This window comes from Somniosus microcephalus, chromosome 23 (assembly GCF_052327205.1).
Source record: "Somniosus microcephalus isolate GS21.2 chromosome 23, FLI_Smic_1.0, whole genome shotgun sequence".
Taxonomy (NCBI): domain Eukaryota; kingdom Metazoa; phylum Chordata; class Chondrichthyes; order Squaliformes; family Somniosidae; genus Somniosus; species Somniosus microcephalus.
The window spans coordinates 18,063,800-18,088,234 of NC_141009.1; the positions used below are offsets into that span (position 1 = coordinate 18,063,800).

The following is a 24,435-nucleotide window of genomic DNA, read 5'->3' on the forward strand; positions in this document are numbered from 1 at the left end:
GTTGCTTGATTATATAATCACACTTTAAAATAAACAGTTCCATATCTTTAAATGGGTTGCACTCTGTTGATCAGAAATGTCACTTAACATTTCCCTGATGTTGTTTGCCGAGTGCATAATTAATTTTTCATTACCCATTACTTGGGGGAGCGAAGCCAAGAGAGAGCAAGTGTGTACACCAGAGAGGGAGAAAGAGAATATCTCCCATGGCAATGCTCATGGCGAGTAATAGGATTCACTGTTTTAGAACAACCAGGGTGTATGTACCACGTAGCAGATACCATCAGGGTCCTACATTTACGGTGACTGATTAAGTCAAACTTCAGTTTTGTTGAATAGCATTTTGGAATTTTTAAATTGGTGCTTTGGAGATTGAATTCCACAAAGTTAAATTTAAAAAAAACAGCAAGTGGTATACCTAAGCATTTCTCCTTATCTTTGCGCTTCAACTTAAAATCAATAATGATTTTCTTCATGAGGTCGTCAATGGCTGCGTTTGATGGTGCACACACAAGAATCCTGGTCCGTTTAGTTCTAATGTTCCTGCTGTTAGATGGTTTAACATTCTCTTGTCCCTAGATTTGGAAGGTATAAACCAGCATGAGAAAGTAGTGGAGAAGTATCTCTGACAAACATCTCCTACCTTATTGCCTTTTAAACAAAATTAATTGAAAGGATACACTGGCACCAATTTAAATATTGAAGATTTTGTTTTTGGGAGGAGGGCAAGAGCATAAAATAAATAACACCCCTGAAGTTAAATGCAACAGATTCTTCTTTATTAATATACATTTTCATAAACATAAAGTAAACAAAAAACACATAAGGGTTGGACTGACTACTCTGAAGGAACATTTGGCCATTTTCTCAAGGTGCACGATTTATCTGAAGTAGTTAAACCAGGGAGCTACCAAACACATTGGTAGGACCATTACATGATGCTACACAGTGAGATTCTAATCTCTTGAAGCAAAGGAAGTAGCGGGGGGGGGAGGCTAGATACCAAAGGGGTGTTAGGGAGGCAGTCACGCTAGGCCACTCTCGGAGACTTTCCAGAAACCACCTGTGAACAATACTGACAAAGGCCAGGGAACACATCATCGGTTTGTCCCTCCAGCTGAGGAATGATGAGCAATGTGAAGCAACTCTAAACAGGAATAGAGGTAAAAGCAAAGCGAATCAATTGTATTTAATTCTTACCGCTTCCCCCAGACTTTCATCCCCAACAGAACCAAAGTCCCCAAGGTCTTGGATGAGCATAACTTTCAACCACTAAAACATGAATATTTCCCATTTTGAAGCTGGTAGTTCAATTCTGTCCGAAAAGACTCACTTGTCTCAGAATTGCATAGTTACACTCCATCTAGTGATGGCAGTACCTCATTAAGCAGACGGTGCAGGAACCCAACAATAGTTTTCGATTTTCCTGTTCCAGGGGGCCCTTGTATGAGACAGACCTTGGGAATTCTTGGTTGTTTAACCATCGCGAACGCCATGTTAATAGCTTTCTGCTGCTGCGCGTTGTAATCGTTCTGTGTAGGGAAAAGGGAAATGTAAAATACAGGGTCTTAAACAGTGAGCAGCCACACATTATTTCAATAATCCTAGCACAGAAAACATACAAGTAATTTACCAGTATGCTAAGTTTTTGCTTCTGTCTTGATGAGCAAAGCTGATGATAATATTCACTTTTTGGAGGGGAGGGCATGAGGGAAAGGGAGAGACATGTCAATGTTTTGGTAGGATACATGTAGCAAATCATTTGATATTAAATTTGAATCAAACAACACTAACTGTTGTCCAGATTAGAAACTTTAATTTTTGCATGAGCAGTTTCATACAAATTGCATTACTATATATCATTCTCTTTCATCGAACCTCCACTACAATCATACGCAGGCATGAAAATAATCTCACTTTTACTTCTGCTTTTGTAAAACAAGAAAGATCATCTCCATACATTTGCATTACTAATGTAGGAGTGATTGAGCTGAACAGAATATAGAGCACAGTAAACGGACTTGGAAAGCTCCTTTCACATGAACAAAACAAAAATGGTTTAAAATGTTCTAATTTACATTCAACAGATGCAGAGCCCTTCATTAGAAGAGGCAAAACCATCACCAAATAATAACATTTAAGGCTCTAGCTTTCAATTTGTACGTTTTAGAAGATTTAACAGCTTTCACCACAAACTGTCATTAATTTAAATTGCATAAACCACCTAACATTGCAAAATTAAATGCCCTAGTGGAACAAAGCTACAAAAAGTTAGATTACTCTGCGTGTGCACTAATTTCATGGTAATTAATTTTTTGCAAAGGTTTGTTACTCATTACTAGATTTTACTTACAGCACAGCTCCACTTTGCACCCTCCACCAAGTCTCGTTGAGTAAAGCATGAGTAATTTGCTGAAAGAATTGGCATGATCAGAGGAGTCTTGCTTAGAAAAAGCAATCCTTTGAACTGCCTTATGGTGGTCACAAGGGAACCAATTACGTCACACCTCACTGGCTGGTTTTTCACTGCACTAATATACCCTCGCGTATGGATTGAAAGGTGAAGAGTTGTCTGTGAATCACGCCCTGTTCAAAAAGAAAATCAGGTGAAAGGCAGTTGTAAAAGACAAGGAAAAAAAAAGAGGAAGTTCAACTTCAAAAATTTGTTTTCCGCCCTACAAACAGGAAATGTTATAAAACAACAAAAATTGCCAAAAAATTATCAGTGTGAAGGAAATAGATTTTATATTCAGAGCCAGTGATGGTGAGTGTCAAACATTTCTTGATCAATTACCTTGTACCTATCCAGTGCTCAATCTGAACACTGCAACCAACTGAGCATATGCAAGACTTCTCCATATAGTAGAAACAGTCCAATGTTCTAGCAATTATGCATTTCAGACCCATGAAAATGTTGGGTCTATGATTCTGTTGTCAATCAAGACTGCCTCTGGGAGCAAACATGGGGAACCATCTTGCATATTTGCTTTTTGTGTCTCCACATCAATGGCAGAGCTTACTGAGTGCAGCTCCTTATGTAGGCTGCAAAAGCAGGAGAATTCCGCACAGGAGTTGCTCACCAATTGAAAAAGTAAAAGCATCTGTGGTTATGAAGCTCCTTCCACAAACTGTCCTATAGGTCTTAATCTGATTAGTAACTTCTACTGCATCAGTGCAATAATACCATTTTACAAATTTTGGGTCTGCACGGCATACTCTCTCTAGTTCAGCATCAGCAATTTCTCCCATAAGCAGAGGCTATGTCCCTCCCAATCAGAAATTTAGCTTTACTATCCAATATCTAGTCATATAATAGCATGACCCAGGGGCTCATAACAATCGCCGGATTTTGCGGTGGTAATCATGGCGAAACTGTCAGCGTTTGCCGTCATTACCCCTCTGAAACTGACCGTAACTTCAGGATTTTGCACGCGTGCAGAAAAACGCGGAAATCCTGAAGCCGCGGCCAGTCATTCCCTGCGCTGCCACAGGTTGCGCTGTGGAACGGCCCATAGCCAGCAATCACTTGAACTGACACAAACTTCTCCTTTTCGCTCTAATATCACTGTTTAAAAACCCCATAAAAAGTTAAGCCTCATTCAGTGATACTGAACCACCATTCTGGCCCTGAAAAACTAATTTTATATTTGTGGAATGTCAAATTTCTCCATTATGATAAAAAAAATTACTAGGTTTTTAAAATAATAATAAAAAAATTAAGTTTGTTTTTAAAGTTTATGATATTTCAGCTTCTACCTTAACCCCATGTGTATGTCCCAATCTTTATTTCGCTCTGTAAAATTTTTATGAAGTGAATGAAAAAAAGCTGCTTTTTATTTCCCGGTTTGCGGTCTGTGAGAATTCTTCAATGTGATTGGCTGCTTAAACAGCTTGATGACATCAATGCTGCTATACGCTGGAGATCCTCTATTGACAGCGCTACAATCAAAGCAACGTCGAGAAAGCTAAACCTTTTGCCACAGAGATCGCGATATCTGTGTGGGCAGCTTCCTTCGAGGTCAGCGGCGATCGCCTTCACTTCGCCACTGACCGCAAATTCCGGGCCTATGAACCTCCATGTGAACTGGATACTCTAAACCTGCACATGTCCCCTTGTTTGTTTCACCCATCTTCCAAAAGGCGGCCTGATAAACAGTTCAGTGAGGTGAGACTAATTATAAACCAAGAGTCAGCCTTGGCTCAGTGGTCTCACCCGAGTCAGGAGGTTGTGGGTCCAAGCCCCACTACATAATCTAGGCTGACACTGGAGTGCAGTATTGATTTTCAGATGAGACATTAAACCCCGAAGTCAAGTCTGCTCTTTCAAATGGACAAAAAATATTCCACGGCGCTATTGGAAGGAGGGCAGGGAGCTCTCCTAGTGTCCAGCCCAAAGTTTATATCTCTCAAACATGACCAAAAACACAGTTTATTTGGTCATTTATCTCATTGTTGTATGTGGGACCTTGCCGTGCAGAAATTTGCTACTGCAATTCCCTACATTCAACAGTAGTTACACTTGAAATGCATTTAATTGGCTGTGAGCATTTTAGGATGCGTTGAGAATGTGTTGAGAATATCAAAGCCACCATATAAATGCAAGTTCTTTCTTAACAGTCTTATTTATAAATAATATGAACAAACAGAATAGTACAGGAAACTCTGGTATCCAGCACTGACGGGACCGGGCTGGTGCCATACCATCAAAACTGCCGTAGAAACCAGCGCTAATGTTAAAACATACGGAGCTTTTGAGCTCCGTGTGAATCAACAAACCCTGCTGCTTAGCAACAGCTTCAAAACAGTCAGCCGCAGCTTAAAAGCGTCTCTGTAGCTAAGCAACAGCTTCAGCTAGACCTTGCAGAGCCTGACTGGAAAAAAAAAAGAGAAGTAAATAAACTTATAGGAAACGGCTCCTGAATTTTGCCGGTAGATAGAGCTTTCCGGACATTTAACCTCCGGTTAAACGAAAGTTTCCTGTACTTAGGGAATTCAAACCAAATTTGTAACATTCCTCATAACAAAATAACAAAGCATGTCACAATGTCCCAGTGTGGAGGAGAACTGCACTTTTCTCAAACTGGTTGGCACTAAGCTTAAGGAGAGTGTCCTGGTTCCTAACCCACACCCCCAAAAGTTGTATGTTGTGGATTTAACCTGTGTTAAGCTGAATTTAGCTTAATAGCAACATTTTAATATAAATTATCTGAAAGTACTCCTAGGATTCAGGGGCTCCAGCCTTTTTATTTTGAACTGTCAAAAAGGTTCTGAACCCCTGAGAATGAATCCTTAGAATCTTGAATCTGACTTCATATCAAAACCATTATTATACCTTAAACCAAAAATCCCTTCTGAGCCACAGTGGAGTCTGAATACAACATCCTCGAACTCAAACCATTTATTGTAATGATTAAAGTGGTGCTTTTTATAGTGTCAAATGACCGATTATTTTAAAAACATGTGAAACAATGTGCACTTGCATTCAGTGGAAGGTTTTGTTTTAATTTTGTTTGCACCAGAAACTTGAGGGACTTGAACTGCCTTCCTCAACGATCTGCTGCTAAAAGCTAATAATTGGAAAAGGAACACTTAGCTTTTAATCTCCTACACAACACAAGACAGAATTATTTCTCTGTATTCCTACTAAACTCACCAGCTGAAAAGCGTGATGTCCTTGAGATATGGCCTATATGAGGGACTGGAGTATCATTCATTGTCTCGCCTTCTTCTGCCATGTAGTAATTCTGATTCTGGGGCAGCCAAAGAAACACAACATCATCCTCCTTAGGGTGTAGCTGTTTTACAAGTTCATGGTCACGTAGTAAAACTGAGTAAACAAAGATACTGCGGTAAGCAAGGATTAAAATACAATACTGATAACTATATGTACAGCATTGGCAACAAAAACAGCAATTTTCTTGTCATTTCGCTCGCAATTAGATTGAAATCGAAGTTTGAATGGCTGTCATGGCTGGAATGAACCCTCTGGGTTGACACTGACTCAGAGCAACTGGATTATCAGCAATACAATTCACCTTCAAAGGAATGCACCAAGTTTAAATTTGCTATGTGTACCCATGTGGTCAGCTCACTCGAGAGCACGGTAGTGAGTCACTTTGCTGGAAACACTCAGCCGGTCAGGCAGCACCCGTAGAGAGAAAAAAAGTGTTAATGTTTCAGGTCGATGACCCTTTGTCAGAACTGGAAAAAGTTAGAGATGTAATAGATTTTTAAGCACGTGTAGGGGCAGGGAAAGGGAAGGAAAGGTCTGTGATAGGGTGGAAGACAGGAGAGATTTCAAGACAAAAGGGATGATGGTGCAAGGCAAAAGGTGATGGTAATGGGACAAGTTAAGAAACAGATAACTCTAGATGAGGTGTAAATGATAATGGCAGAATCAATAGCTGCCATGTGAGAAAATTAAAAAAAAATAATCCCTGCCCCTACACTTGCTTAAAAATCTGTTACATCTCTAACTGTTTCCAGTTCTGACAAAGGGTCATCGACCTGAAACGTTAACTCTGTTTTTCTCTCTCCACGGATGCTGCCTGACCTGCTGAGTGTTTCCAGCATTTTCTGTTATTTCAGATTCCCAGCATATTGCTCGTGTGACTAAACACAAAAGTGTTTATATTTTCATTATTTTTAAGTTTTCTGTTGCAATGGAAAATGATCTCAATATTGATCTCCTTTAGCAAAAACTCAGCTTTGCAGAGTAAAACTTTAAACAGCAAATGTGATTAAGTACCATGAGGATGAGATCAAAGGATGATTACCCTACACCACCAATAATTAAAGTACCTTAGTTCTGGACTTTCCACAGTTGTTACAAATACAAGGAACGATTTAAAGCGGGCTGAACTATATGGCAATGAAATAATCCTAGCCAAAACAAGCCAAATATGAATTAATCCAGAAGCGCACTTACATAATAGATCATTGCTACATAGTAGTTTTGCTTCAAACCAATGCTAAATTTGTAATATAAATTCAGAGTCAAGGCCCAACTTGATTTTTGAGCAAAGCTGGAGGAGAAAGTCTCAGTTTGCTCGACTCTGGACTCAACATTATGAAATGTTAAGCGTTGGTGCGAAGTTTCACACCAACACTATGTAGTTTAAATTCACCCTAGTTCCACATAAAATTGCGATTCTGGAGAGGGAAAGCAATTTTTGGGACTTAAGAATAGAAGCTTCACTTGTCTGTTCTCACCTTGAAAATCTGCACGGATTATTTGACCCTCCACATGATAGTTCCTCAGAGTCAGAAAGTTCTGAATCATTCTATTTGCCTGCTTGGACTCCGTCAAATCCTGAGCTAGCTGTATAAAAGGAATGCTGCAATTTAGGTTTACAATTAAAAATACTTCAGTGAGACCGTCAGTCATATTTGCCAACCGCTATTCAGTTCTTTGATGCAACAAGGATTATACGTACTCAATTATTTTTAGCTTATTTCTATCCTCCACGTAGTGTAGAAATACATCCTTGCATTACCTCCAAGTTATTACCTTGGGTTTTCCTCAGTTCACCAGGTTTCAATCATAGATTGTTAAATAACAATCCATCTCACATTATACACCAGTACCCGTGCTAAACAACCTTGCTGATTGGTTTTGTTCTGGATGTGTTGTAGAGTAACGAGGTGATCTTTATTTTACACAATACCCCTTCATCTGAAGGCTTACCACAACATGCATTATTCTACTGTCCCACACTATGTAAACTGGAACGCAGTCAGTCCAGAGAATGGACCAGAAAATGTCATCGCATATGAAGTCCTGAAACTGAAGCAAGTTTAATTCTGAACTGGTCGAATATACCATACTAGATTATAAATGCAGGCCTCTTTGCTCTTTGAATGTATTTTAGTCTTCACAAACAAATAGAATGTGCTCTCCTACAGCTTCCCTGTTGGCTTAGCAAATTTAATCAGTGATTAGCCAAGCCATACAGACCAGGGAAGGCCAGACATTTGATCCATGGTCTGCTTTGTGCTAGCTGATATAAACAGGGTGGGGGTGAAATCTTCCAGAGTTCCTGCTCCTGAACCCTACCTAGTGAAATTGACATTCGAGTGTGGAAAATTGTCAGCTAAGGTAGAATAGCTGGCTGATCACATTTGCAGTAAGTGTTGGCTGCTCGAGGAACTCCGGCTCCGTGTTGATGAGCTGGAGTCCGAGCTTCAAACACTGCGGCACATCAGGGAGGGGGAGAGTTACCTGGACTCTGTGTTCCAGGAAGTAGTCACACCAATTAGATTAACTAATTCAGATGTAGTCCATGGTCAGGGACAGGAGGGTGTGACTATGAGTGAGGCAGGTACAGGGATCCAGGAGGTAGTGTTGGAGGAGCCGCAGCCCTTGCTCTTGTCCAACAGGTTCGAGGCTCTTACTCCCTGTGGGGACGGGAACGGGGACTGCAGGGAGGATGAGCATCCTGGCCACAGCACTGTGGAACAGGGGGCCATTCAAGTGGGGGGGAGTAAAAAGAAATGTTGTAGTGGTAGGGGATAGTATCATTAGGGGGGATAGATAGGGTTCTTTGCAGCCGAGAGCGAGAGTCCCGAAGGCTGTGTTGCCTGCCAGGGTTAAGGACATCTCCTCTGGGCTGGAGAGAAACTTGGAGTGGGAGGGCGAGGATCCAGTTGTCGTGGTCCATGTTGGTACCAACGACATAGATAGGACAAGGAAAGAGGTTCTGCTGAGGGAGTATGAGCAGCTAGGGGCCAAATTAAAAAGCAGAACCACAAGGGTAATAATCTCTGGATTATTACCTGAGCCACGAGTAAATTTGGCTAGGGTAAATAAAATCAGAGAGTTAAATGCGTGGCTCAAAGACTGGTGTGGGAGAAATGGGTTTTGCTTCTTGGGACACTGGCACCAGTACTGGGACAGGAGGGAGCTGTTCCGTTGGGATGGGCTTCACTTGGCCAGTGCTGGGACTAGAATCCTGGCAAATCGAATAACTAGGGCTGTAGAGAGAGCTTTAAACTAATTAGTGGGGGGGAGGTTTCAAGAGAGCAAAAAATAAAAATGTCAGCAGAGAAGGCAATAGAGCAAGGTAGCAGTGGGGGAATTAAAAACCAGAGCATGCCAGGAAGGGACAGAATGTAGATAAAGGTAAAGTAGTAAAGGGGGTAAAAGCAGAAATAAATTGTCACAAAATATTATTTAAAAGTTCTTTATCTGAATGCACGCAGCTTTCGTAACAAAATAGACGAGTTGACGGTACAAATAACTACACATGGGTATGATCTGGTGGCCATTACAGAAACATGGCTGCAAGGTGACCATGACTGGGAACTAAACATCCAGGGGTATTTGACAATTAGGAAGGACAGACAGAAAGGAAAGGGAGGTGGGGTGGCTATGTTAATAAAGGATGGAATCACTGCAATAGTGAGAAATGATATTGGGTCAAAGGATCAGGATAGTGAAACAGTTTGGGTGGAGATAAGGAATACTAAGGGGAAAAAGTCACTAGTGGGTGTAGTCTATAGGCCTAACAGTTGCAACTCTGTTGGTCGGAGTATAAATCAGGAAATAGTTGGGGCTTGTAATAAGGGAACTGCTATAATCATGGGGGATTTTAACTTTCATATTGACTGGACAAATCAAATTGGCCAGGGCAGCCTTGAGGAAGAGTTCATAGAGTGCATTAGGGACAGGTTCCTTGAGCAGTATGTTACTGAACCAACCAGGGGGCAGGCAATCTTAGATCTGGTCCTGTGTAATGAGACAGGATTAATAAAAAATGTCCTAGTAAAGGATCCCCTTGGTATGAGTGACAATAACATGGTTGAATTCCAAATTCAGTTGGAGGGTGAGAGAGTTGGATCTCAAACCAGCGTACTAAGCTTAAATAAAGGAGACTATGGAGGTATGAGAGTAGAATTGACTAAAGTGGACTGGGACAATAGATTAAAGTGTAAGACGGTACATGAGCAGTGGTGTACATTCAAGGAGATATTTCACAACTTAAAAATATATTCCACTGAGGAAAAAGGGGTGTAAAAGAAAAGACAGCCATCAGTGGCTAAGTAAAGTAATAAAGGATAGTATCCGACTGAAAACAAGGGCATATAAAGTAGCCAAATCTAGTGGGAGGATAGAAGATTGAGAAGCATTTAAAAGTCAACAAAGAATAACTAAAAGATTAATTAAGAAAGGGAAGATGGATTATGAAAGTAAACTAGCAAAAAATATAAAAACAGATAGCAAGAGTTTCTATAGTTATATAAAAAGAAAAAGGGTGGCTAAAGTGAATGTTGGTCCCTTAGAGGACGAGACCGGGAAATTAGTGGTGGGGAACATGGAGATGGCAAAAACGCTGAACAAATATTTTGTCTCAGTCTTTAGAGTAGAGGACATTAAAAATATCCCAACACTGGACAAACAGGGGGCTATGGGGGGGGGGGGGGGGGGGTGGGAGGAGCTAAACACGATTAAAATCACTAAGGAGGTGGTACTCGGTAAGATAATGGGACTAAAGGCGGATAAATCCCCTGGGCCTGATGGCTTACATCTTAGGGTCTTGAGAGAAGTGGCGGTGGGGATTGCGGATGCATTAGTGGTAATTTTCTAGAACTCTCTGGATTCAGGTAAGGTCCCAGCAGATTGGAAAACTGCTAATGTAACGCCCTTATTTAAAAAGGGAAGTAGACAAAAGGCTGGAAACTATAGACCAGTTAGCCTAACATCTGTGGTTGGTAAAATGTTGGAGTCCATTATTAAGGAAGCAGTAACAGGACATTTGGATAAGCATAATTTAATCGGACAGAGTCAGCATGGTTTTACAAAAGGGAAGTCATGTTTGACAAATTTGCTCGAATTCTTTGAGGATGTAACAAACAGGGTGGATAAAGGGGAACCAGTGGATGTGGTGTATTTGGACTTCCAAAAGGCATTTGACAAGGTGCCACACAAAAGATTACCGCACAAGATAAAAAATCACAGGATTGGGGGTAATATACTGGCATGGGTGGAAGATTGGCTATCTAACAGAAAACAGAGAGTTGGGATAAAAGGTTCATTCTCGGGTTGGCAATCTGTGACTAGTGGTGTTCCGCAGGGGTCAGTGCTGGGACCCCAACTCTTTACAATCTATATTAACGATTTGGAGGAAGGGACAGAGTGCAACATATCCAAGTTTGCCGACGATACAAAGATGGGAGGGAAAGCAGTGAGTGAGGAGGACATAAAAAACCTGCCAAAGGACATACAGGCTAAGTGAGTGGGCAGAAATTTGGCAGATGGAATATAATGTTGGAAAGTGTGAGGTTATGCACTTTGGCAGAAAAAAATCAAAGAGCAAGTTATTATCTAAATGGAGAGAAACTGCAAAGTGCTACAGTACAAAGGGATCTGGGGGTCCTGGTGCATGAAACACAGAAGGTTAGTATGCAGGTACAGCAGGTGATCAGGAAGGCCAATGGAATCTTGGCTTTTATTGCAAAAGGGATGGGGTATAAAAGCAGGGAAGTCTTGCTTCAGTTATACAGGGTACTGGTGAGGCCACACCTGGAATACTGCGTACAGTTTTGGTTTCCATATTTAAGAAAAGATATACTTGCTCTCGAGGCAGTTCAGAGAAGGTTCACTCAGTTGATTCCGGAGATGAGGGGGTTGACTTATGAGGAAAGGTTGAGTAGGTTGGGCCTCTACTCATTGGAATTCAGAAGAATGAGAGGCGATCTTATCGAAACATAAAAGATTGTGAAGGGGCTTGATCGGGTGGATGCGGGGAGGATGTTTCCACTGATGGGTGAGACTAGAACTAGGGGGCATAATCTTAGAATAAGGGGCTGCCCTTTCAAAACTGAGGTGAGGAGAAACTTCTTCACTCAGAGGGTAGTAAATCTATGGAATTTGCTACCTATGGAAGCTGCGACATTAAATAAATTTAAAACGGAGATAGACAGTTTCCTAGCAGATAAGGGAATTAGGGGTTACGGGGAGAGGGCAGGGAAGTGGACGTGAGTCTAGGTTCAGATCAGCCATGATCCTATTGAATAGCGGAGCAGGCTCGAGGGGCCGTATGGCCTACTCCTGCTCCTACTTCTTATGTTCTAATTATGTGTACGGCCACTTGTGTGAGATAACAGAGCAACCAGGGCTGCTGGAACCATATGTCGGTAAGGAGTCAATATGCAGAAGGGGAGGGGAGAAAAAATTGGCAGAGCAAATGTCCAAAACAAAGAAAGGTCTCAGCTAGGGATGGGGGGGAAAACCACTTTGGACACTGCCCCTTTAAGACTCTTGCACAATCTTCTGGACTCCCATCGCTCTGATCTTAGCCAGCACATCTGCAGTAACAGCCCTACAGAGAGCTCTCTGGAGTCCCCCAAGAATCTACCTTTGGCTGTCTCCTCACCCTCATCTACATCCTTGCAATTGGTGACATCATTTGTAGGTATAGGATAAACTGCCATAGTTATGCTGACAATATCCACCTTACACACAGGATTGGGTTCACATTTTGTGAATTTTGTTATATAAATCATGTACTGCACAGGCAGTTTCCATTCTAAATGTGGACATAAGAAAAAGTTGACAGGAAGTGCGCACAGACGCAAGATCTTTAATATCTAGAATCATAGAACCATTCTTCCCATTGCGTCGGTTTTTGCCAAAGTCATCCAAAACTATTCCCACTGGCGTGCTCTTTCCCCATAAACCTGTCTCATCTTTTGCTTTTCTAATCATGCCATTCATATCTTCCTCTTACCCATCAAGTTGTGGGAATATAAAATGTCATTATTTTTCAAAAATAAACATTCAAATTCAACTACTGATTTATGGGCTGTGCTATGAAGTCAGTCTGAATGTTTCTCAAAATGCTCTTCCCTGCACCATGCAATCTAGATACAGCTCAAGCATTTACCACTGGTCTCAACTGTTAATAGAATCTCTGTTAAGTTTCAACACCTGTACAACACACCGTACTCACCTGTTCAAAGAGGTTTAACATCAGTAAAGGGTAAAAGGTGTGGAAATACTCTTCATACGATCTAAACCTTTCAGGCACCTCGCGTGGTGGAAATTCACAGAGGGAATCAGGTGGCCCAAACTGTTTGAATGAGTCAAACATCTGATAGTTCCACTTGAGGATTGCGTTGATAAAGTAAGATTGGTCACGTTGCTGGTGATCTGTCAGATCTAAGTTAATGTTCGGAGTAGCCTGCCTGGATCTCCCAGGTGGCAGAGGTGCAAAGGTGGATGATGATACTGTAACCGGTGTTGGAAAACTCGACTGTGCTCTGAAGTTCACATCTTTGTTTAGCGTTCGAAGAACATTGGTAGTTCCCACAGCCTTTGCAGCATGGATTGGTCGCGATGTCAGTGGCACGGCAAATTTTACCACGGGAGGCTTTTGAACTTGAACTTTGGGAGCTGCTGCTGCCAGACGTTTTGGGACGATCTCCAACTCTATAGCAAGCTGAGCATTGCGTGAAGTAGTGCTAGAAGCAAAAAGTTTGGTAGTTGCGGGTCTCGAGCTTTTCAGGATAGACGGGGGTAACCCTGGCTTGGCAAACGGGTCATCTTTGGGTTCAGATAGAGCATGCTTCTTACAAAATCTCTTTGAGGATACTACTACATCAGTGCAGCCTGTGCATTGGCATCCAGTCTCATTTACACTTGAAGGACTTTTTCTGGAATCCTCCTCTTCTGTGGTGTCACTATCTATGTCCATATCTATGGGATCTCTCTGTGTCAACATTAATAGCTCATCATCTTCCAAGTTTTCTTCTGTACTAATATCCATATCTAAAGGGTCATGCTGTGTTAAGTTTAAGTCATCAATTACGTTCATACTTGACAGTTTTTCCTCAGTTGAAGTCATGTCTATTGCTCTACCATGTTCTCTTTCTACCGAAGTAGTAGCTGCAACAGAATTATTGTTTTTTTCCACTGAAGTAGATTGGTGCTTCTGACTCCTTTGGACACAAGTAGATGAAGAGTCGAGACTTCCTTCAGATGACAGAGCTCTTTTTGGGGAAGCACTTTCATCACGTGTAGATGTACTTTTCTTTTTCTTCTCTTTATTGAGTTTTTGAGGCCGAGACTGTCTTAGGTACTGGAGGTCCTGAGAAGCCAGCAATCGTGGATTATGTACTGCCAATTTCTGTGGCGAGATGAGCTTTGCCTTCTTACGGTGCTTGTGCTCGATGGTCCCCTTTATTTGCCCATAATTACGCAGTTTGTTCAAACTGTCGAGGCTACCCTGGGAAAGGTCAAAAGCTTTACGGATTTTCTTCTTGAGGCCAAGTTTTTCAACAGTTGAAGTAGGTTCAGGACATTTACGCACCTTCTTCGGAGATAACCTGGAATGGAGCTTCACTGAAGTTGAAGGAAATTCTATTTGCACTTCCCTGTGAGGGGATTTGGAAACATTAGTCAACGATGTTGGGGAGCTTTTTTTCACTGAATTTTTATTTGATTTATTTTTCATCATAGCTTTCTGGTCTGGGCCACTGTACGTGGACTGCTTATTTAAGGTGAACTTGCTTAAACCTTTTCTAGAAGTGGCTTGGGATAAATGTTTCTCTCGTACTCCACCCTTTGATAAACCAAGTCTACTTGTACCTCCACCTTTATCTGTTGCATTCTTCATTGCTAGCTTGTTTTCCAGCTGCAAGTCTGGTAATTTCTTTGAAGAGGTGAGCTTCCGCTTATTTTTATCAGGCACATGTAGGGAGCTGCGGCTATTTAGATTACTGATCATGCTTCTACCGTGGATTTGTTTTTCCTTTTGAAGGTTAGAGGCAGAATCTAAAATAAATCCAGAATGTGAAACATCGCCGTTGCCAACCGATGTATCTTCATCTGTTGAGCTGCACGGAGAAGAAATCGGTTTTACCCCAAGTATTAATTGTTTTGCAGTGTCTGGACTACTCACTGATACTTCTTGCTGTCCCTTCTTCACTTGTGCTTCTGCCTCCTCAGCCACCTTTTCAATTAATTCATCAGACACGTAATCTGTATCGTAGCCCCATTCATTAAGCATATGGTTAACATCTGCATCATCACTGGAGGACTGCATGTTAAACTCATCAGCTTCTTCAGTCTTTCCTTTGTCAACTGCTTGCTTGTGCTGCGGCTGAGCGTCTTTCCAAACAGAATATACCGGTTCTTCACTTTCAAACTCAAAAAACTGCGAATCATATTCCTCCATCGCAGGGGGAGATTTGTTACATGTAGGCATTTCTTGCAGGCAAGATTTATTTTTCTCAATTGCACCAGAGACACCCTGTATAGAGGTAGCATTGTCTTGTTTTGCTGCTTCAGATGTCTGAACTTCTAATATGTTGCTATTTTCTTTTGATGATTCTGAATCAGGGATAGTGACCGCTTCTGCATTGTCAATGGTCGGCTCTTCCACAGATGAGACAGATTTATATTTTTCTTTATTCTGAATGGAACTAGACAACCGTATCGGACAGGAAGCTTTTAATTTTCTATCAATCTTGTTTAGTGGTTGGATTATGCACAACTCTTGCGGCAAATCATTGGATAAATTAGCACTTTTAGTAGAAGCAGCTAGCGAGGGCTTTACAAGATCTTTATCCACCTTTGAGTCATTTGCATCCGCCTCTGATGTTAATGAAATCCTTTTCTTCAGCTTTGTCCTCAATTCACTGAATGGAATATTATCATCGCTATCACTGCTGCTGCTCGGACAGTGGTGAAGTGGGTTTGATGGACTAGGAGATTTGAATGCGTTGCTCGAATTTGCTCTATCCAGCGATGACAATGGACAAAGTATTAAACCATCAGAAATTTGTGGCTTTTCTCTTCTGTCAAAAAATGGAGACAATGTAGCTGTGTGAAGATGGGAAGGAGGCAAATTTTCAGTACTGTTACTGTTTTTTATCTGTTTTCTGCTGATACTGAGATTCTGGCTAGGATTTCTATTGTTCATATTATCTAATCGCCGACTGTCAACTCCTGTATTAGGAAACTCCTCAAATGTCCTTTCTTTACTAGGAGATTTATTGTTTTCCTTCAGCATCTTTCTCTTAAGATCAACTGCCTGCATCTTAACTTTCAGATTGAACAGTTTGCTTGGATCAATCTTAAACATCCTTGGTTCGGTGTTGACCGATTCCATTTTTTGAGGCGAATCACAGACAGTTACTTTAGGACCACAAGTCAAAGAGACCGGAGAATAATCATGCTGATCTTTTTTAGAGGAGACAGCTTCAGGCTTTTTTGCGTGCTCGCTCATAGACTCCTGGAATTCTAATAGCATAGACCGTTTCCATTTTTGTTCTTGCCGAACACTGCGAGTGGCCTCAATAGGCTCAGTCCGCAAATTAGCTTTGCTCAAAGAACTTGCAGTAAAATCCACATTGGAATTGGATGCGGGTCCATCGGCTTGTTCCAGAATCCGTCTCGGTCTGCTCAGTGGGTCATCCAGAGTGATATTTTCTATAAAATGACAAGGAGAGGGAGGAGGAGAGATTTCTACTATTTCTACCAATTCATCATCTATATTAAAAACATTAGCTTCATCAGCTCTGGTCTCATTAAGGAAAGTACTGTCATCATACATGGAGAATTCTGCCTTAAATGGAGAGACTGGTTCTATGGATGATTCTTTAAGCCTGTCTTCTATGGACTTGTAACCAGCCATTTTTTCTTGATTTGTGATACTTTGCTGAACAGCTGAGCTTTTGCTGTCCAGTTGTAACACTGAAGGACATGGTGGACCAGGGCCACTATTATAATAGCCAGGCATCTTTCCCCACTCCCCGGTTTCCTCTTTTTCATGTTTAATTAGAGGATACTTTGGTCCACTTCCTTTTCCAACTGTGCCTAGTTGTTTCACTTCAGAGGTTTTATCTTTTACACTTTTAATTAACTGTGTTAAACAGGACTGTAACTCCTGCTGTTCTTTGGGACTTAGCTGCCAGCCAAGGATAAAAGTGCTTCGCAATTGTAGATTTAGTTTGTCGAGGAACTGTTGGAACACGCTTCTTTGCGGAGACTGACATCCCTCTCTCAGAAAACTACGAATTAGCTGAACACATGCTTGCTGGACTGAACTAGTGATGGAGGAACATGCCACAGAGGACACTGCTGCAAGTGTGGTGGATGTGACTTTGACGTTACTTGTTACTGCTGCTTTCTCACTGTTTTGGTTAAAGACTCTGGCAGGAAGACTGGCACATTTCACCAGCGCTTCCACCCACTTCTGTGAGCTGTACCACAGCAAATGCAGATGGTTTTTATTTCTGTGGAGTTCTATGATGGACACCAAGATAAGGATGAAAAACTCAGTCACTTTATCGCAGAAATCAACTTTCCGATTCAAGACGTCCTTTATCTCGGAGTATATATGGTGAACAACTTCTCCAATGTAGGCTATGCCAAGATCCTTTAGGTCCATGACAGAATTGACAAATGGGATGAACCAGAGAAATGTACTGTTATGTACACGCATGTCTTGTCCAATGTCACACTGAAGCACGTGCGCAAGAGTCTGCATTTCATCATACATGTTCGGGTAGTAATCTGGGCAAATTGCATTTCTCCAGCCAACATCCTATAAAGAGCAACACAAATGTAGTAAAATTCCATTAAATGCATTAGGATTATGGCAGGTTTATAATAGTTACTGAAACCTCTCTTCCTTTATAGAAAAACATTGAGCTAAAATACATTGCAACCCAACAAAGCTGAAAGTTAGTCACATTTTATTAATGCAACTTCAGAACAGCATCTCCTAAAATTCTTTCAATTCCTACATCAACCTGGTCTCTAGTGTGAGAATACCAATTTAATGCATATTTTTGCAGTGCAGACCCAGGCCATGGAGTTCACAATCTCGGCCACTTCACAACAGGGAAGCAGTGAAAGCCACATAGTTTCCACAGGATAAAAAGGAAACGAGTTACCCCCTACTCATTTCTACACAACTTCCAGCAGCTGGTCAAAGACAGCACTGACAGAGGCTTGGGATGTACAATATCCACACACAACCAACAAGGGAAAATTACATTTGATCATAGTGGATTGATTGGTATCCTTCATCGTAACTCACTTAAAAGAGTGCTACAAATAAAAACAGAACTTGATTGGATCGATATTTAACATGATAGTGGAATGACTTGCTTAGTACCTTGCTTTGCCTTTTCAAGTTGTAGTCATAGACAATCTGGCTGCACGAAACCATGTCGTCATCACCATCCAGATCACATTTTATCTTGATGTTATTTCTAAAAACAAGTGTTGGTACAATATTGGTTATTAAGGTTAAACCAGATAAAATGTGAACTATTTTGGGGTGAAAAGCCAAAAGTTATTTAAATTTTCATTATGGCACTTTAGAACAGCTTCTCCTAACATGTGAATTTTCAGAACTCCCACATCAGCCATCCTTCTGGTCAGTGGGAATGTCAATTTATTGTCTATTCGTGCTACATTACCAATGTTGTACTGCAAACTACCACCCAATTGCCAAACACATTTTTCAAGAAGCCTTACAGCCATTAGAGAGAGAAAACTTTCATCCCGTCACTCTGGATTGCATTCAAACAAATTCCACATGATAACGGTCAGTACGTTAACCCACAGCGGTCACCTAGCTGCCCCCTGAAGAAAAGGTGTATTTTCCCCATCCACTTGTTCAGGAAACTTTGACAAAGCCACATTTATTGTCCATTCAAAGTTGCCCTGAGAAGCTGATATTGGGCCACCTTCTTGAATCACTGCAGTCCTTGTGGTGATGCTCCTCTCCTAATGACGTTAGGTAAGAATTCTAGGATTTTGACCCAGTGATTTGAAGGAATAGTGATATACGCCCAAATCAAGAGGTGTTCCCATGATATTGCTGTTTTTGCCTTCTCTATGGTAGCGATCATGTGACTGGGAGGTGCTGTCGAAGCAAGCTTGGTAGGGTGCTGTAGTGCAGCATGTAGGCACATTGTGCTGGTGGTGGGGCGAGTGGCAATTGAGACCAGTGGCAGGGTGCCAATCAAATGAACCATGTCTTGGATGGTGTTCAGCATCGGGGCACCAATCAAGTTAACAGCGGGTAACCACACCCTCATACCCTAGATCTAACCTCATCGCTCTGTAGCCATTTCCCACTCATTAAGTTTAATGGGAGATAAGAAAAAAAAAACACCAACTAGTTCCTTTCAGCCTGTCCCAATCAGCTTTGACACAGCTTACATGCACCATCAACCGATCCCTCAGTCACACAATCTCCTAGGAGAGGCAAAAAAAGAGACCCACCTAGAACTTCACACCCTGGTCCCCAATTCCTCTCCAGCTACTCACTCAGGCTGAACAGAAAGGTGTGGAACCTTGGTGTCCCATTTGACTGAGCTATGTTTCAAATCCTGTATCCTATCCATCAAGACCATCTATTTGCATCTCCGCGTTGTCCTTCCCACTACTGCTGAAACCTTCCTTCACCTCCATACTTGACTTCTCCGACAGGCTTCCTAGGTTTCTCCTTGCATAAGCGCAAACTCGTCCAAAACTCTGCGACTTGCCATCTCTCCTGCACTTGGTTCTGCTCCCACTGCCACCACATCCTCTTCAACCTCCAAGACTCCCCGTCATAAATCTCATCATTCATCAAGAAACTACTAGTGAAATAACGCTGGACGGCCAGCTGGTGGCGCCGTCCAAGGAGTATAAATACTCTGGCGTCGGCCCCAGCTTGCCAGGGACGTTTTGTAAGACAAGGAACTAGTGAAGTACAACTAGACCTCCATGTTCTGAAACAAGTTGATTAAAGCCTTGCTTTATACTCAAACCAAGTGCGGAGTGAGTTTTATTACATCACTCCCCATCGCCCAATACGTGAAATCCAAATATTTCCACAACCTCACCCCTTCACCTACTACTGTAATCAGCTCTACACCAACACACATCTTCGCTCTCAGACTCTAGCATTCTTTGCACCCTCGCCTTCTGCTCCACTTTCGATAACAAAACCATCAGTCATTGTGACCGCACAACCAAGAACATTTCGCCTAAAATCCTCCACCTCGCTGCACCGCTCCACTACATCAGAAGACTCCTCAAAACCTACCTCTTTGAACAATCTTTTGATCAGATTCCCTAACTTATCTACTGCTGCTTGGCATCCATTTTCACCTCTGATGCACCTTTGGACATTTTAACACGTTAGAGGCACTATATAACTGCAAGTAGTTATTGTTAAATCTTTTGACTCACGGAATAATCTGTATATCCCACTGATTTTCTCTCTTTCCCAGCAGCAGTAGATATCTCCATCCAACTTACCAACCTTGGATTACGAACGCTTTCTATCTCGTCGTTGTAGCTCTGGCTTCGAATAATGGTCTGGAACGCCTCTGTAGGGTCAATGAGTTGGCCCCAGACTTTTGACCCAAGTCGATCAAGGATTACCATGAAGCACTGCAGAGCTGGCCAGAATGGATCAGAAGCATCATCTACAATACAAATCATTGCAAAGAAATCAGTCAGTAAAATTCTAATGTTTCAATCTTCGATGGTTTTTAAAAAAATACAGCAGAGGTTGCTCACCGCCCTGAGCTTATAACTCAAACGTGCATAAAGCTCAAACTGAAACTGATTCAATGGCAATCTACACACAGTCCTCTTTAGCAAAAAAAAATGTAATTCTTAGCAGTCAAACTAACAAAGCTTTAACAGCCCAAATGGCTGATTTTGCAGCAGGGGAATGGGCGACTGCTCCCTCCTATAGTGTAGCTGTTACACCCAAGAGATATTAGCCTAGATTTTCTGATTGTAACATTGATTCGTTTTAATAGATTACCACCAGCACTAAAATAAGAGAATCTAGGCCATTATTCTCAATTATTTTTGTGGATAGGTTGAAAATGTTCAGTGATCTGGGCCAAGATATTAGACACTTACGAGGTAAAGAGAGAGTACTAGGACATGCGCATCCAGCTAAACTTGCATTCAAAAAATATTTTTGACATCAAATTTTAACTCCGTTTAACCAAGTCAAAGTCATTATTCATTTAATTTTTTTTGTTGAGGAGAGGTACATTGTAGCTTAAAATGAACTGACTAAAGTTAAAAGGAAGGAGATTGATGTGACAAGTTATTTTAGGCATGATAAACACAGACATCATAAAAGGCTAAAAACACGCAGGCCATGATTTTAAAAAGCAACTATTCCTCCGATTTGTCTAGGTTATAAAAAAGCAGCAAACTATCTGGAAGGATTCCTTCGAAACTGCAATTTCTTTCTCCTCGTCACTGACATAAAGGTTGCTGGTGACTGGAAATGTCCGTGCATGCACCAGTTTCAAATTCTCAAATTTAGGATTGTGTTAAAAAAAATCATTAATTTAAAACATTAAGTACATTTTATTACCAAATTTTCTGGTTAGTTTTATTTTTGCTATTCTAACATTTGACTAAATTACATTGTGCATAAGTGGTATTAGTCTCAATTTTATGTGCATACAGGTGCACCACATTATGTTGAATATATCGTGCAAATAATTTAACACTACTGTACTATTTTACTTTCACAGAAAGTCAAAATGAAAGTGTTGTTATCGCTACAGGAAACAAAACAGGTCTACTTCCTCTTTCATTAAAGGCAGGTATTTTGGTTCAGTGGTTTTCCATTTGAAGTTACTCTTTCAAAAAAAAAACATTCCTATTGATGCCACAAGACATTGTAAATGTGAAGTATAAAGTTCCGACAGATCATTTAAAAGTATAAAAGCTAATATGAACAGATAGGGCAGCTAAATGTATCTGCCTACACTGCTCCAAAATAAAATATAGGTTAACCCTATTAAAAATAAGCACTTCTTCACCATCATACTTGCACAATCATTCAAGCTGTATGGCAACATCGCATCTACAGAAATATTCAGACACACCTGGTTTACTTTTCATCATGGTGTTCAGAATAGACTGCATGAAGTCATTTTGCTTATCTTGGGCAAGTAGTAGTGAGTCCATAGCTTGTTCATCCAGTACCATCAACAGCATGCAGATACCTATGCAAGTGAAGATTTATGATAGCATATATGTGCCAACAATGAAATAGGTTCTCATTAGTAAGAATCTCTCAATTAACTGACTTCAGTATTTTTCCTATTCATTTAAAAAGAAACCAAGTACAACTTTTTAGTTTATTTGACAATGACTTCGAATGTACTCTCATTCCACTCTGCACACAAGCAGAATGTTTCGCTTTGGCAGGCTCATACAGAAAAACTACGGTAAGTCAGATCAACATAGAGGCTGCTCCTTTCCTAAATTTAAAAGGATGGACTGGAGACATCTGCAAGAATAGGGAGATTATTTTGATAAGAGTAGTTAAGAGAAGGTCTCTCTTCAATTAAGGGCGTGTTTGAATTGCAAATGAAAACCGTGAGGTGGCAATCCTGAATACGCACCCTTGACAACTCTACTGGAAATGCATTTAAACTCTTAACCAACCATTTAAAATGTAACAGAAGGACCTGGATATGCTTGCAGTTATATAGGACATGTAGATACGGCTATAAAGAGCAAACTGAATCCGTTAGCTTTTTACCTGGAGGAATGGAATACAAAAGCAAGAAAGTCATGTTGAACCTGTACAGGACCATCGGTCAAAGTTGGACTAGTGTACACAGTTTTGGAGAACCTATTATAGGAAGGATATAAAAGCAATGGAAAGGTGCTGTGTAAATTCACTAGGATGTTACTAGCGATGAGGAGTTTGAAGAGACTCAGGAATTTAGGGCTTTCTTCACCAGAACCGAGAAGGTTAAGGGGCGTATGCTAGAGGTCTCAAAGATTATGAAGGGTTATGATAAAGATAAATAGTATAGGTTATTTCAACTGGTCGACAAGACCGTAACAAGGTGACACAAATTTAAAATACAAAGAATTAAATAGGTGGTTAGAATTTTCTTTTGAGGGGAACTAGATAGTTGCTTGAAAAAAAGAATTAACAGATATGGGACACAAGCAAGAGAGTGGGATTAAACTATATGGTTTATGTGGAGAAAAACACTTATCCTGTTTATCTATAATACACATGGAGCAATCAAAAAATGATGCCCTTTATCATCTTTTGAAAATTGTAAGCTTGAGTTTAGGAGAGGAAAAACAACCATTTAAGGGTGAGATCTGTTAGAGCATAATTTTTAATTAAGAGTTGTGATACCCACTTGTCCCAACATATTCCATAATAGTGCCCTCCTTTCACCACTAGCCCGTCACTCAAAGCTTTTCCATTTTTCCAAGGTACCAACCTACAGCAGATCTTTAAATCACCATGATAATTACTGCACTCACCAAGCCAGTAGTTCTTGTGGTTGGTAACATCATAAAGATGGGGTGGTAAAAGGATCAATTTTCCCTCTTCTATTCCATAACTGTTATAGAAATCGGTGTTTTCAAAAAGGTCCAGTTCAATGACCTTCAGCAGGCATGTTATCACTTCCTGTAGGTCATAGAAATCATCTCGTTCCACCTTTCCAAGAGATCTGGCAGCAAGGATTGCCCATTTCCTGATCTAAAAACAAATTGAAACGCTAACAAATATGCTACGTTATTTTTTATTTTTTTTAAATAGACAAATATCCTTCATTTTTCTCCCATTGGTCATATATTAGTTGCTACCAAGGATAGGTGATCAGTTCCCTATACTCCCAAAGCTGCTCCAAACCAGCCACGAGAAAGTGCACAAGACCAGCTCAGATTAACTGTCCTTCTATCTATAATCAAAGCCCCCATAAACATCAAATAGCACCAAAGTCGATACTTAAAATAAAACATGGATATATTTGGTGATATGGTGACATATAAATTTACTCACCCACCCAATGGGATGACCAAAAGGATTTAACTTTATCTATTTGCAATTATTTTTCCTACAAAATAAAACACTTATTTTACATACAACATATGAACATAAACACAAACAAAAAAGTGGGATGAATTACAAGGCTGTAAAAAGAGAGTGATTTTGATAGTTTACTTTTAGTTTAAGCAAATGGCACCTGACCCCTGAGGTTATGTTTAACCTGTCACTCACTCCCTACCATCTAGCGTGTATACCGAAATTTAAATCAATGATTTTCAAATCTGGGTTTTATTTGTTCTTTTTTGGAAGCATTTCAGAGTGTGCGGTGTACCAAATGACACTTACCAATCGTTTGTGATTTCAATGCTACGGATTTCAGAATAATTAGATTACAGGGAAATACACTGCTTATATGCACCCTCTTTTCAATTTGTTCTTCAACAGTTGTATTTTCAAGAGAATACAGTTGAAACTACTGTACAAGGCACCAAAAAGTCTAACTCATACATGTAGACTTTTTAAGTCTGACACATTTTCAATTCTGGTATTCACATTCAGTTGGTACACATTGTAGTACCTGAACCAAGTGACAAATAGTAGAGTCTTGAGCATGTTACCAAATCACAGATATGTGAGTTTT

At 40.7% G+C, this 24,435-nt stretch overlaps 1 protein-coding gene across 2 annotated transcripts in view; it reads right to left on the reverse strand.

The window, feature by feature from the left end:
- The window catches only part of setx (senataxin), a 51,518-nt gene that overhangs the window by 18,754 nt on the left and 8,329 nt on the right, over positions 1–24,435 (reverse strand). Inside the window, exons 4-13 of one of the 2 annotated variants that reach the window (XM_085965523.1) lie at positions 23,285–23,504; positions 21,874–21,993; positions 20,271–20,436; positions 18,126–18,222; positions 12,951–17,549; positions 7,213–7,321; positions 5,654–5,827; positions 2,354–2,586; positions 1,380–1,532; positions 419–575 (exon numbers count right to left, since the gene is read on the reverse strand). In XM_085965523.1, coding sequence (XP_085821649.1) covers positions 419–575; positions 1,380–1,532; positions 2,354–2,586; positions 5,654–5,827; positions 7,213–7,321; positions 12,951–17,549; positions 18,126–18,222; positions 20,271–20,436; positions 21,874–21,993; positions 23,285–23,504 — 6,028 coding nt within the window. Of the gene's footprint in view, positions 1–418; positions 576–1,379; positions 1,533–2,353; positions 2,587–5,653; positions 5,828–7,212; positions 7,322–12,950; positions 17,550–18,125; positions 18,223–20,266; positions 20,437–21,873; positions 21,994–23,284; positions 23,505–24,435 lie in introns of those variants that run through there. The other variant, XM_085965524.1, reaches the window with a different exon arrangement.